Source organism: Carex rostrata, chromosome 22, assembly GCF_964058835.1.
Source record: "Carex rostrata chromosome 22, lpCarRost1.2, whole genome shotgun sequence".
In the NCBI taxonomy this organism is placed as follows: domain Eukaryota; kingdom Viridiplantae; phylum Streptophyta; class Magnoliopsida; order Poales; family Cyperaceae; genus Carex; species Carex rostrata.
The window spans coordinates 7,020,384-7,032,927 of NC_135939.1; the positions used below are offsets into that span (position 1 = coordinate 7,020,384).

The 12,544-nt window shown below is 34.0% G+C and overlaps 2 protein-coding genes across 2 annotated transcripts in view; both read right to left on the bottom strand.

The window, feature by feature from the left end:
* The window catches only part of LOC144574098 (putative WD repeat-containing protein C17D11.16), a 6,575-nt gene extending 3,724 nt beyond the window's left edge, over positions 1 to 2,851 (bottom strand). The window contains 8 exon segments of the mRNA XM_078323959.1: positions 15 to 85; positions 443 to 554; positions 556 to 600; positions 1,188 to 1,292; positions 1,408 to 1,487; positions 1,772 to 1,956; positions 2,328 to 2,451; positions 2,718 to 2,851. Of these exon segments, the coding sequence (XP_078180085.1) occupies positions 15 to 85; positions 443 to 554; positions 556 to 600; positions 1,188 to 1,292; positions 1,408 to 1,487; positions 1,772 to 1,956; positions 2,328 to 2,446 (717 nt within the window). The 5' untranslated portion in view covers positions 2,447 to 2,451; positions 2,718 to 2,851.
* Positions 2,852 to 6,101: 3,250 nt separating this feature from the next.
* LOC144574413 (acetolactate synthase small subunit 1, chloroplastic-like) lies at positions 6,102 to 11,475 on the bottom strand. Its single transcript, XM_078324380.1, has 12 exons — positions 11,209 to 11,475; positions 10,412 to 10,625; positions 9,614 to 9,697; positions 9,275 to 9,343; positions 8,453 to 8,536; positions 8,199 to 8,351; positions 8,006 to 8,092; positions 7,638 to 7,742; positions 7,371 to 7,493; positions 7,130 to 7,282; positions 6,971 to 7,036; positions 6,102 to 6,313 (listed from the first exon to the last, which is right to left on the bottom strand). The coding sequence occupies exons 1-12, from the start codon at positions 11,427 to 11,429 to the stop codon at positions 6,230 to 6,232; spliced, it is 1,443 nt and encodes a 480-aa protein (XP_078180506.1). The 5' UTR covers positions 11,430 to 11,475; the 3' UTR covers positions 6,102 to 6,229.
* Positions 11,476 to 12,544: the final 1,069 nt, after the last annotated feature.

Below are 12,544 nucleotides of genomic sequence, written 5' to 3' on the forward strand. Positions count from 1 at the left end.
TATACAATAAAGACTTCAATTTTGGATAAACAAGATACCCAGAGAAAAAAACCTACGAGATCAAGGTCCCAAACTTCAATAGCGGATTCGTCATACAGCTATGGCAACAAATTTCCTGCAATACCAGCCAAGAAATAATTATATAGAAAGATGAAGTAATCGTTTATTTGAGATTTTACAGAAAGATGAAGCAATCGTTTATTTGAGATTTTACATAAAAATGAAGCAATCATTTATCCCAGATTCAGGTACTCACTCGGTTAGGCCGAAGTACAGTAAAGCCAGCCTTAGATCTTCCTTTGGATTTATATCTATTTAGTTTGTGTCTAAAAGAAAAACTGTGACTCACTAGAGCCTCTAATATGCTTATTTGGATGTATGTTTACGTTTTTTTACTGGTATTGGCAAGATTCACACACCACTAAAAGCTTGACTAAGTTATGGTCTATCAAATCCTCCCTAACATATGTGTCTACCTTTTCACCACTCTTTGGTCGACAATCCAACCAATCCATGCATAGGGGAAAGGCTGGAAGGATGATGTCATGGTGTACAATACATATTTGAGTCTCCATCCTCTGCTTCTTCAAATATACAAACCTGTAATAGATACAGATACCAGAATTTTTACTTGTGCACAAAATGGTACAAAGAAAAGCATAATGAAAAGTTTTGTCCATTCTCCCTATAACCTCACTAAAGGGTCCTTAGGTCATAGGAATATCGTAAAGGTTGAATGGAGCTGGCACTGCTTGCATTTGTTTGGTTAGCATTTGAGAAATTGGACAGAACAATGCCCGAATTAATGGGTTATTCAGTACAACTCTTTTTTTTAAAAAAAGATCACTAATGGACAAGAACAGAAGCATTACCTAGACAAAATATATCATATTAGTATTGCTATTACAAGTAAACTACACTTTTTACTGTGTTCCAGTTTACTTCCTCAGTTCAGACCAATCAAAACTGAGCTGTAAACAAAACCGACAATATTTGAACTTTTTCCAAACCCAACTAAATCAAACTATTAATGTTCAGACACAAAATTTTGTTCTCAACCTCTGATCAAACAAAGTAGTGTACCATATGATAACCAATGAATATGCAACTATTGGCCGTATTACATGTGCAGATTCTGTAACTTCTTCCACCAGGATAGGTGTTATGATGAAAAGGATAGTGCATACCTCAAGAAGATTAACTTCATCTTCATTACGAGCGCATAGAATAACAGCATCAGTAGGTTTTATCGTCAAGTCCTCTATCTCTTCATCATCGTCATCCTCATTTTCCTGGCAGCTCATATTAGGGTTAAAATTGTTGCTTTACAATTTATTAAAGTTGCCCCATATGTGTGTGTGTGTGTGTGTGTGTGGATGGATAGATAGAGAGAGAGAGAGAAGTCACCACCTTGTCTTTCTTTAGATAAGGATCCATCTCATTGCTCGGATAATAAAGGTCTACGGCTTTACTAAATATCTCAATACCTACAAATCAGAAAAAGAAGCATGTCAGAAACAGCAAAAAGGAAGAAAAAGGTGCAATTTCTGAAACAAATAGACAAATTCCAAATTATCCAACATTTACTGTAATGGAGCTATATCTTCAAAGTTCAAACAATAAACAAATATTGTACTCTTGATCCCAACACCACAACAGCACATAAAGCAAAAGATGCCAAACCTGAGCCCTAGCCTCTTTGAAGGTTATATTAGACAAATTAGGCTTAAAATGGGATCATTGTTTTCCCAAAAAAATAAAAAGTCAATACCTTCATCCTCATCATCATAATGATCCATGTCAAGTTCACGGAGGCCATCAGATATAGCTTGAACAACTACTGAAGATTGGCCACCCTGGTCCTTGTTCAGAGCATTTGCTGCAGCATGGGCCTGTGACACCTCATCTCCTTCTCCTGTATCCACATCCATTACTTCTTCATCCTCACTCTCCCCACTGCACATTTATTTCATCATTTTTTAATATTACTACCATTATTAATGCAGCACCGGCAAATGACAAGGAATCGAGATCCATCATGTGGATACTTCCTTGATATGACAAGAATAACAATTGACTAGATTTAAGCCTCAAGTCTTGGTACCAATTAGGACCACCAGCAATACCATTTGCAAACAGCTGGTATGAAGAATCTACTTTCTTTCTTTTATAATCTACCTCTTATCAATTGATTATTTTCAGTTCCTATAACAGCTGATTTGGGTTTTTAAGGCCATAAATGATATTTGGCAAGCACTAGATCCTTATATTTATATGCTTCATAGAACAATACTGAAAGGAAAATTGGTAAGACTATCTCCACTGACCTTCTATCAAAAAAACCACCCTTCACAATCTCCTCAATTTCCTCTTTCGAAGGCGGCTCAGCCACCTCAGGCACATACTTTGAGACCCCTTTTGGAACCCAACTTATAGCGGAAATCATCTCTCCTACAATATTAATGCAGTGATCAGAAACAGGAAGCACAAAATTTCAATTCAATTCAATAGAGATGACTTCAATAGAAACGAATTAAAATTGAATTTTTCTGATTGGAAAGAATGTTTGCCCCGAGAATAATTCATTTGGTAAAACTAAAGAAAAGTCAGCTTATTCTTATAATTTACCATTCATGCCATCGACTAGGGTTTATACCTTCAGCAGAAATAACAGAAAAAAAAAAAAAATAACAAATTTTAGAGTAAACCGAGATTACCCTGAAGAGTAGTAGTGTTCAGTCGGCGTTTTAGTTCTTCTCTACCAAGAACGAAAAGCTCTAAACAAACAAAATAACCTACCGGAGAAAAGAGAAGAAGAAGGGGTTTTTGGTTCCGATCAGAGGTCGGGAGAGGAGAGAGGCGCGAGGCGCGGTTGACAGGGTTTACAGGGGCGAGAGGGGCAGTGAAGTATGTCCCGGCTAGGGTTTACAGAGTTCGTATCCTCTGAGATATCTCAACTTTTGCGTGACCGACGTGTCCGGTGCCTATTCGGGGGTGATGCAGGGGTCAGTATTATGTGTGCTTTGAGATTCGTGTAGAACGTATTTAAACGGTTGGGATATTCCATTAAAGTCACGCAAAGTTTGAGATATCTCAGAGGTTACAAATTCAGGGTTTACAGGGTTTTGTTGCCATAAATTTCGGTTCATTTTTAGGAATTAAGGTGTTCGAATGGTTCGGTTTTTTTATTAAATTGAATTGAACCGAATTAACTTTATTTTTTTGGTTAAAACGACCTATTGTTCGGGTTTGGGTTTGATTTAGGGTTTATTTAACCAACCGAATAAATTAAATATTATTTAAAAAATAAAGTTAAAAATAACGTTATTGAATAAATAATACAACAAATAAATTTCGTTACTTCAAATCATTGAAATTTTAAGTCATTTTAATAAACGGTGATTCGGTGAAACATAAATACCATTATTTTATCAGATATGATAGTGAATTTTAAATTTAAATTTTATTAAAGAAAAAAATTAAAAGTTATGAATAAATAATTATCAAGTAATTTATATGTATTATTATTGTATATCACATACATTACACATAAACTAGCAAATTATTATTCATATCGTGGTTACTTTTCATACTAATTTAATTTAAACGGGTTGAATTACGGTTTATATGGTTTGGTTTCTGACATGGTTGATTAATTTATTTGCTTGGTCAATTTGTAGATGGAAAGGTCATTGGTCTAATTTAGTTTGATTGAAGTCCAAGAAATTAACAACCAAGATATATTTATTTTTAGTAAATACTTGAGATCAAATTACTTAATTATTTAATATTTGTAAAGAATTGTTCTATCTGAATTTCCAACATGCGATTTTTAATGCACAAAATATTGTCTTTATCATTAGACTAAAGATATATACTTTTACGGTGAAAATTATTTAATTTGGTTCGTGTCATATAAATGAAAATGGACAAATTTTATGATTCATATCTAACATGAAACATCAAATAATATTTAAATTGTTTGGAATTAAATTTATGCACAACCAATCTATAAGAAAAATAATATGACTATATTTTTTTACATTATTTTGAAAAAAATATTGTTAAAATTGTCAAAACAATGCCATCATATTTTTGTCTTGTGCTAATATATTGAAAACTAAAATTATAATGTTAAAATTAGCGCTAATATATTAAAACTAAAATATAGTGTTAAACATAGCGCTTATATATTGAAAACTAAATTTTAATGCTAACATTATGATTTTTTTTTCCACAAGTCAGATTTCCAATCTTCCATTATCATTAAAAAATAGTGGAACATAATGGTGGGCTAATAGATTGAAATGAGGTGAATTCTTGACGGTTCCAACTAAATTATTTATTTACTTATTTCAATTAGAATAAAAAAATAGAACGCAAATTTTAGTTAAAACAAAATTTAACCATCAACAAATTAAATATAACATAGTCTGTATACTGTATAATTTTACCAAGTGTCTCTTTATTTTTTATTTTCTTTTTCTTTTTTGTAAGACTCTGAAGTTTCATGTCTAATGAAACGGGCTTGGGCCTTTTTTAAAGATAAAAATTACCAGGTGCCAATTAAATCATAATTCTTAGAAGATGGTTATTTAAATCACTATCTAAACCACGAGACTGTATAGTTTAAATTCAAATTCAGCAAGGAAAATACAAGGAAAAGATATCTATTATTTTTTAGAAGTTCAGTAGCATAAATTTGCGACAATAACTTGGGGAAAAAACAAATGCCGATGTCTTCTCAAAATACATTCAAAATTATATGAAGGGCTCGCCACACAGAGATCGTGTCCTCTGATAATGGACGGTCCAGATTAATCTCAGTCGGACTAATCTCAATCTAGTGCCTATTTTGAGACTTTAAGAGCGGTATGCTGTCTTGGTAGTCACTATCAAGTTTTCAAAAAAAAAGAGCAGTCTACTTTAGGGAAAAAAACAAAGGCCGATGTCTTCTCAAAATACATTCAAAATTATATGAAAGGCTCACCTCACGAGTCCGTGTCTCCCTGATACCTGAGATGCAATTTAAAATAATGGACGGTCCAGATTAATCCCAACCGGGTCAATTTCAATCTGGTGCCTATTGAGACTGCATTTTGTTTTTGTTTTGGATCTGAGGAACACGCTATTAGTAGCTGAGTGACATGATGGCTATGAATGTAAGTTAACATCTGATTTCATATTAATGAAATGGGCATTTCTGCCTATTATAATTATAAAAGACAAAAAGACTGTAAGAGGGTCTGCCTTGAGATTCGTGCCAAGTTAAAAGACGGTCTAGATTTAACACTTGCACCTCCGAGTGATAAGAAGAACAAGTATCCTCTTCAGTACGTGTAAATATTCCCTGGTTTTCTTCACAAAGAGTTAAAAATAAAATGTTGTAAGACTTGCAAAATCACAATCTAAAATATAGACCTCATTTCTGTAAGCCTTTCACAAGCTGTTCTTAGAATCCATCTATACTTTTACCACATAACACATTCCGTATATTATTTCCTTCAGTCCGATATTTTAAAAACTTCACTGGAATATCCAGATCATGAGCCACGAAATGCTAGGCAGAGGTTCAGGTAAATTTGAGTGCTAGGCAGTTTACAGTATTTATTTATTTATCAAGTCGACAAAGAAAGCACAAAAAAGAACGGGATGTCCAACAAAGTATCAATTAAATAAAAATGCTACAAGTCAACCTAAATTATCTGGTGCAAAACAGCACTACAACAGGTGCGAATAACCCCTAAGGGTATATTTGGATGTGTCACAAATAGAAGCTATTCTAGAATATGGACTATTCGGAATAACAATGTGCATTAAAATAACATTTTTGCTATTTGAAATAGCCAAAATAGCCACTATTATCTATTATTTGTAAATGTTAAAATAGCTACTATTTAGAAGTGTGAAGAGAGAGGAAAAAATATTTCTTTCTTAGATTTTCGTCAACATAGTCTCATCAACATAGTCTCAAAATGACAAAATTAACACTACTTTATGTTATCTTCACGTTGTGACAATTCGTTTAAGACCTCATTTTCCTATATTTCCTCTTAATTAACATCTTATTACCATATTATTTATTGGTTACAACTATTTACTATTTCAAATGTACAATTCAAATAACATTTCTATTAATCCGAATAGAACCATTTTCACACTATTCTAAAAATCACTATTTTTCCTCTATTCTCATTTACTATTCTCAAATTTCGCTATTCTAGCTATTCTAGCTCCCATCCAAACGTACTCTAAGATACTTGGAGTCAACACCAGACTCGCGAACAAGAGCAACCCGACCCGTTCTTGCCACCTGAAAATATAAAACACATCACATTCAAGACAAAAAAAATACAAAAATAATTGAACTGCATAAGTTTTAAAGAGGAGCAACAAAGGACATAATTTTCCTTTTGAGTACAGCCAATAGGGATGTTCAAATGGTTTGGTTTATTTGGTTTTCAACCGAACTGAAAAATTTTGGTTTAAATGGTTCGGTTTTTTGGTTTTAATGGATTGGTTCGGTTGAACTTTTGAATTATTTCGGTTCAAATGAATCGGTTCGGTTTAGACTTTTCAAAACCGACTAAACCAAACCGGCCAAATTATATTGGTTCAAGAATGATTTATATTTTGGTTGGTTCAATCATTGTTTCCTTTCTTTTATTTTAGTTTAAATATTTTAGAACATCTACATATTTTGTATGGAATTGAACAATTTGCGTATGAACATGTGTAATTTTCATTAATAATGACACTAATAGGTTTACTTTGGTTTGAACCAAACAAACTGAAATCTACTTCGGTTTGTTCGGTTCTGTTCTTAATTGGTTTACAAGTTTAATCGTTTGGTTCGGTTCTATTTTTGAAAACCGAAGAAAAGTTTGGTTTGGTTATTTTAGTTCTGTTTCAACCGAACCGACTGTTTGAACACCCCTAACAGCCAAGAATATAAATCCAGAAAACTAACCTCACAGATACCGTATGGCTCCAATAACCTCTGTAATGCTACCATCTTATCAAAATCACCAGTAAGCTGCATACAATAAATTTTTTTTTACAATTTGCATACTTCAAAATACCAGGTCAAGAGAGGGCTCTCTTTTTCCAGTTTGGGAGTGGGGAGAACCTGAAGAGTGACAGTGTGGTCAGAGACATCAATTGCTTTGGCTCGAAAAATGTTGGCAATGTCTAAGATATCTCTCCTTGCAGAAGTGTTTACTGCCACCTTTATTAGCATTAATTCTCGCTCGGCAAATGGCAAGTGTGTTAGGTCCTGAACCTGATGACCAGGCATGTAAAGTAATTAACTTTAATTCAACATTATTAAGTCGTGGTGCTGGAACACAAGTGACAAACATGTACCATACATCGTAAACATCAACAAGTTTGTAAAGCTGTTGCACCAACTTCCCCACTGATTCCTCAGTTCCTGGCACAACTGTAGTTATACGAGATATTCCTTCTTTCTCAGCAGGGCCGACAGCAAGACTCTGACAGGATTAACAAGTAAGATGTTGCCTTTCATAGGATACATACTAAGCTCGTGAAGAGCCTCAAACAAAATTAAAGATATGATGAAATAAGGACGTTCATCACAAGAGCAAATATGAAACATCAAGCTTTAGAAAAGAAACCTGAATGTTGTAGCCCCTACGAGAAAATACACCAGTAACAATGTTCAGCACACCTGGTGAGTCGTTGACAAGGATTGATAGAGTGTGCGAGCATAGGCCAGTTGGCTACAAAAACCAACCAATAGAACTTAATCATCAAAAGAATGCACCTTGCATTCATTTGAAAAGGTAGCATTAACTTTTGCAAAACAATATACTAAATTAAGAAAAGTCCACATTATACAAGAAATCGCATTGTCATAGGCAAAATAGCAGTAATTCCATATGAAAATGGTAGCATCATGTATTAAGGTGGTAGGAATGATTTTGAGTAGCTCTTTGGTGGGCCAGTGAATGCCATCACTCTTTGAGAAAATTATTAAACTCACATCTTCGTCATTAAGAACACCCCAGTGAGCATCAAGCACTTGGTTCATGGAGAAGCTTTCATATGGCTCAACTGGATATACATCTCCCTTAAAAATTAAGCAGACAAGCAAATTAATAATATTATAAGCTTACTTCAAAACCTTTCTGGTATTTTCAGTTCCGCTGTTCAAAATTGAGACCATAAGCACTTACTCCAGATGACGATTCAATGGTTTCATTGACGGTATTATCCACAGAACCAAGAATTGGTTTTTCCAGGTTAGGTGTGCTAAGATCCGGGTAAGAGGCTGCAGAAAACCTCCAAAAGGGTGCACTTTCACCTATTCTCTCCCGTCTCAAAGCAATCTTAATGCAAACAAAGATAGAGAAACAGAAAATAGTTGATAAACCATATTAATTGCATGAAAGATCAATAAGTAAAAGGAAAAAAAAAGTTAATTAATTACCTTGCCAGTTCTGGCAACCTCTTTAATTCCAAATTTGCTCAAATTCCTGTGTAGTGCCTCAATTTTCCCAGGATCTCCTGTTACCTGTAAAATGACAGTCATCAGACACATTCAGTAGAAAACAGGAAACAGAAAATAGAAATGAAAAAGGGGGAATTTCACATATATCCCTCAAAAGTTTCAATATTACATATTTATCCCTCCAAAATTAGTAATTACATATTTGTTCTTGAAAATTGTACAAACTCACATATTTCCCCAATCTAACTCTATAACATATCAAATATCTCCAAAAATAATTAAATAATATTTTTAAAACTTTAAAATTTATTTTACAATATTAATTAATAATATGTTGACCATTATGCCCTTTAGTCTCTTTTATCCGCTTGAGTTCTCTTCTCTGTAAGGCGCCAAATCTCCCTCGCCTCTCTCTCCAAACGCGCCAAATCACAGATTTCTGCCGCCCCTCGCTGCTTTAATTTTCCATTTTCGTTTGGAGAGAGAGGTGGGAGGTTTGGCGCCTTAGAGAGAAGAGAACTTAGATGGACTAAAGAGACAAAAACAAAAAGCGTAATAGTCAACATATTATTAATTAATACTGTAAAATATTTTTTTAAGTTTTAAAAAATATTATTTAATTATTTTTGGAGATATTTGATATGTTATAGAGTTAGATTGGACAAATATGTGAGTTTGTATGATTTTCAAGGATAAATATGTAATTATTGATTTTGAAGGGATAAATATGTAATATTGAAACTTTTGAGGGATATACATGAAATTGCCCCAATGAAAAAAAGGAATTCATTCAATCATTACCTCTACGGTTAGTGTTTGCTCTGAGGTATCAACTACTTTTGCTCTGAAAATGTCAATGAGAATCATAACCTAAAATGAATAAAAAGAAATGTTGGAAAACAGGTCACATAAATATTAATTGTCTGAAATAAAAGAGAAAAATTATGGACATATCCCTGAAGATAAAAATGATACCTTACTTCATTTCATTCTTGTTAGAAATCTTACCTTACTGCATTTAATTATTCTCATTCGGTTTTGCCTCAGAGTACATTTTATAAATCTTTAACTTTTTTTTTTTATGTTGGGACCATATCTTGCCATTTTGTACAAAAGAGATTACTTATGACTTGAACTTACCTCAGCACGCATATTGGGATTTACATTAAGCTTAATGAGCATTAGCTCCCTTTCCACCTGAGGCTCTCTTGATAAATCCTCAACCTATCATCAAAAATTTTTATTTTAGTTCTACTTTATTTGCAGAGTTCTTGGGCACAAAAACAGCAAATATCAGGGGTGCAGCCTGAATGCAGAATAGGTTGGGGCATAATACAATATTTATTTTCAAGTTCAAGCATACTTAAATTTTTTTTTTGTGTTGAGAAGTATAGTTTCCAGAGCATATTTTGCAAAAAAACTTTTGCCGGGGTTGTGTGTGTGGGGGGGGTTGTTTGGGGGGTGGGTGCAAGTGTCCTTCCCTTGGTCTGCATGTGGCTCCACCACAGGCCAAAATGTTGTCAAATTAGCAAAAACACCTAAAACTTCACATGTTTTAAGGAGCTCATATAGATCAGCTGTTATATGACCAGTACCATCCATGAGTCCAGTGCTATTCGTATATTCCATTAAACTTTGAGGAGGTTGCCTCTGACACGTTCTTATTCCAAATGCAAGCTGGCAAACCATCGAGCGAAATGCATTTAAATTTTGGGTTAAAAGATCCCATGGTCTTGTTATAATAGACTTTGTTGATTTGATGCAGAAAGCTTAGGGAGTTTAGTGTTTTTTGCTTGACTAGACATTGGTTTTCACCATCGGTGTAATTTGCAAATAACTTCAAAGTGTCGGCTGTTAGTTTCAATCACAATGAAATGTTGGGTTGCACAAAAAGCCAGTTTACAGTTCAATATACAAATTAAAAGTTAAAGAAACAACCTTGATGACATTCACAAGCTTATGAAGTTGTTCAATGACTTGTTTAAGCACTCGGTCAGTACCGGAAACAACAATGGTGAAGAGTGCCTTGTCTTTGTTCAAACCAACAGCAAGTGATTCTATGTTGTATCCTCTCCTTGCAAATACCCCTGCAATTCGGTTTATCATGCCACTCTCGTCTCCAACAAATACTGAAATTGTGCGCCTCCTTATACTACATGACCAATTTAAAAACGAAAAGGAAATAAGCAATGTCAAATTGTCAACAATCAATACTGTGATTTATCAAAATTTCCCTTAAGAAAGATTTATTGAAGTTGTAGTGGATTTTTTTTTTTTATGTAGTAGGCAAACTAAAATTTTGTTAAATCAAATTAAAAATGTCTACAGGAAAAAAAGGAGGAAGAAAATCCAACAAAAAAAAAATCAGATACAAGCACACTTCATCCCATTAAAACCAAACAAAATTCTAAAACCCCTAATTGTATGCATCATTTGCCTTGCTTGCTTCACCAATTAATTAGGAAATCCAATTCTCAACTGCATGAATATAGCATTGGTTCCAAAATAGTTATTGAACAAGGAAATGTGTATTACATTGAAACAGGATCCCAGACTCAAATTTGCAAAACTGTAGGAGCCAACAGAACTTTGCTGGAAAAGGATATATAAAATCTATACCGAAACATAATTACAAAAAGTACAGGTTCGTTAAACTGAGCATTGTTCCTTCGAAAAGAAAAAGGGAATACAAAAAAAAAAAAACACAGAGACAGGAAATAAAGGAAATTCAGTACGGATCTCTGGTTTGGGAAGGGGAAACGACTGTCACTGAAGAGGCTGCACCGGCGGACTCATCTGAAGCTTTGCACACTATCGAACCGGTGGCGGCTCCGCCCCGGCGGAGCCATGAGGCAGATGAAACGGTTCTAGGAAGGTATACAGTGCTGGAGAGAGCCGGAATTTGAGAACTGGAGAAGAAGGTTGATGAAATAGTGGTGGCAGGAGTGGTAACCATGGCTCGAGGAGAAGAAGGTTGATGAAATAGTGGTGGCAGGAGTGCGTAGGGTTTTGTGGTACGAGAAATTAATCACTGGAGAGGATCCAAGCCATCGCACGCAGTAGATGGACCCACGACACTGCAAATGGGCTCCAAAACTAAAAGAGAGAGAAGGATTAATATGTGGAATTTATCATTTTTTTTCAAAATTAAAAGAAAAAAATTAGCATTAATGTCTCATGTTAATATTTTTTTTTCTTAAAATGTTTTTCTAATATTTTTTTATCCATTACTTCCTATATCTTTTATGCTAAACAAGCTTTTGTCAAAAAAAAAAAGAGGAAGATCGAGTTTATGATCCGATTCATCCGATTTCGGTTCCACCGTTAAGTGACTGATTATGATTTTATTTTTTATTCTATATTAACTCTCATCAACATTTAATTTATCATCATTTTGGTATTATAGTTTCTTAATAGTATATAAATTGCACAAGTACTCGGACTATTGGTTTCTAAATGAAACGGGCTTCATACCTTTTTATTCAGAAAATAAATTGCACGAGTAATGAAAATGATGCTCGAGGCTGATTATCGGGTTGGATTTCAATTGCCAAAAAGAAAACTATCGGGCTCGATTTTTAAGTTCTTGAAAAACATTGAAGCCCTTCACAATCTTTAGCTTTCTTGTTTCTCAACTGAACTGAAATTGGTCTAACTTAATATATAATAATTGGTTTTAAACTGAGTCCATGTCGAGAATCAACCTTTGGTCTAGTGGCGCGGTAGGTGTCAATAGTTTTAGATGCCATTTTTAGAGGAATGAACTCTTCTATTTTTATGGTAAAAGGTGTATTTGTTAATTCAGGATTTGAGGGAGTGGGATGAGAAGAAGTAGAGGCTTGAAATGTTTAAATAGTACATTTACAGTCTTACTTTAAGCAGGGTCAATCCTAAAGATTTTGAGGTACGACGTGGGAGAAAATTTTAAACCCTTTATGTATACAATTTTGTTTATTAATGTTGGATTTATTAATAGATACACCCATTATGGGAAACCCGAATCCAAAACCTGACCCGTTATGAAAAGGTGTTGATCCATTATGAAGAGGTGCATTGGTTTTTATATAAACC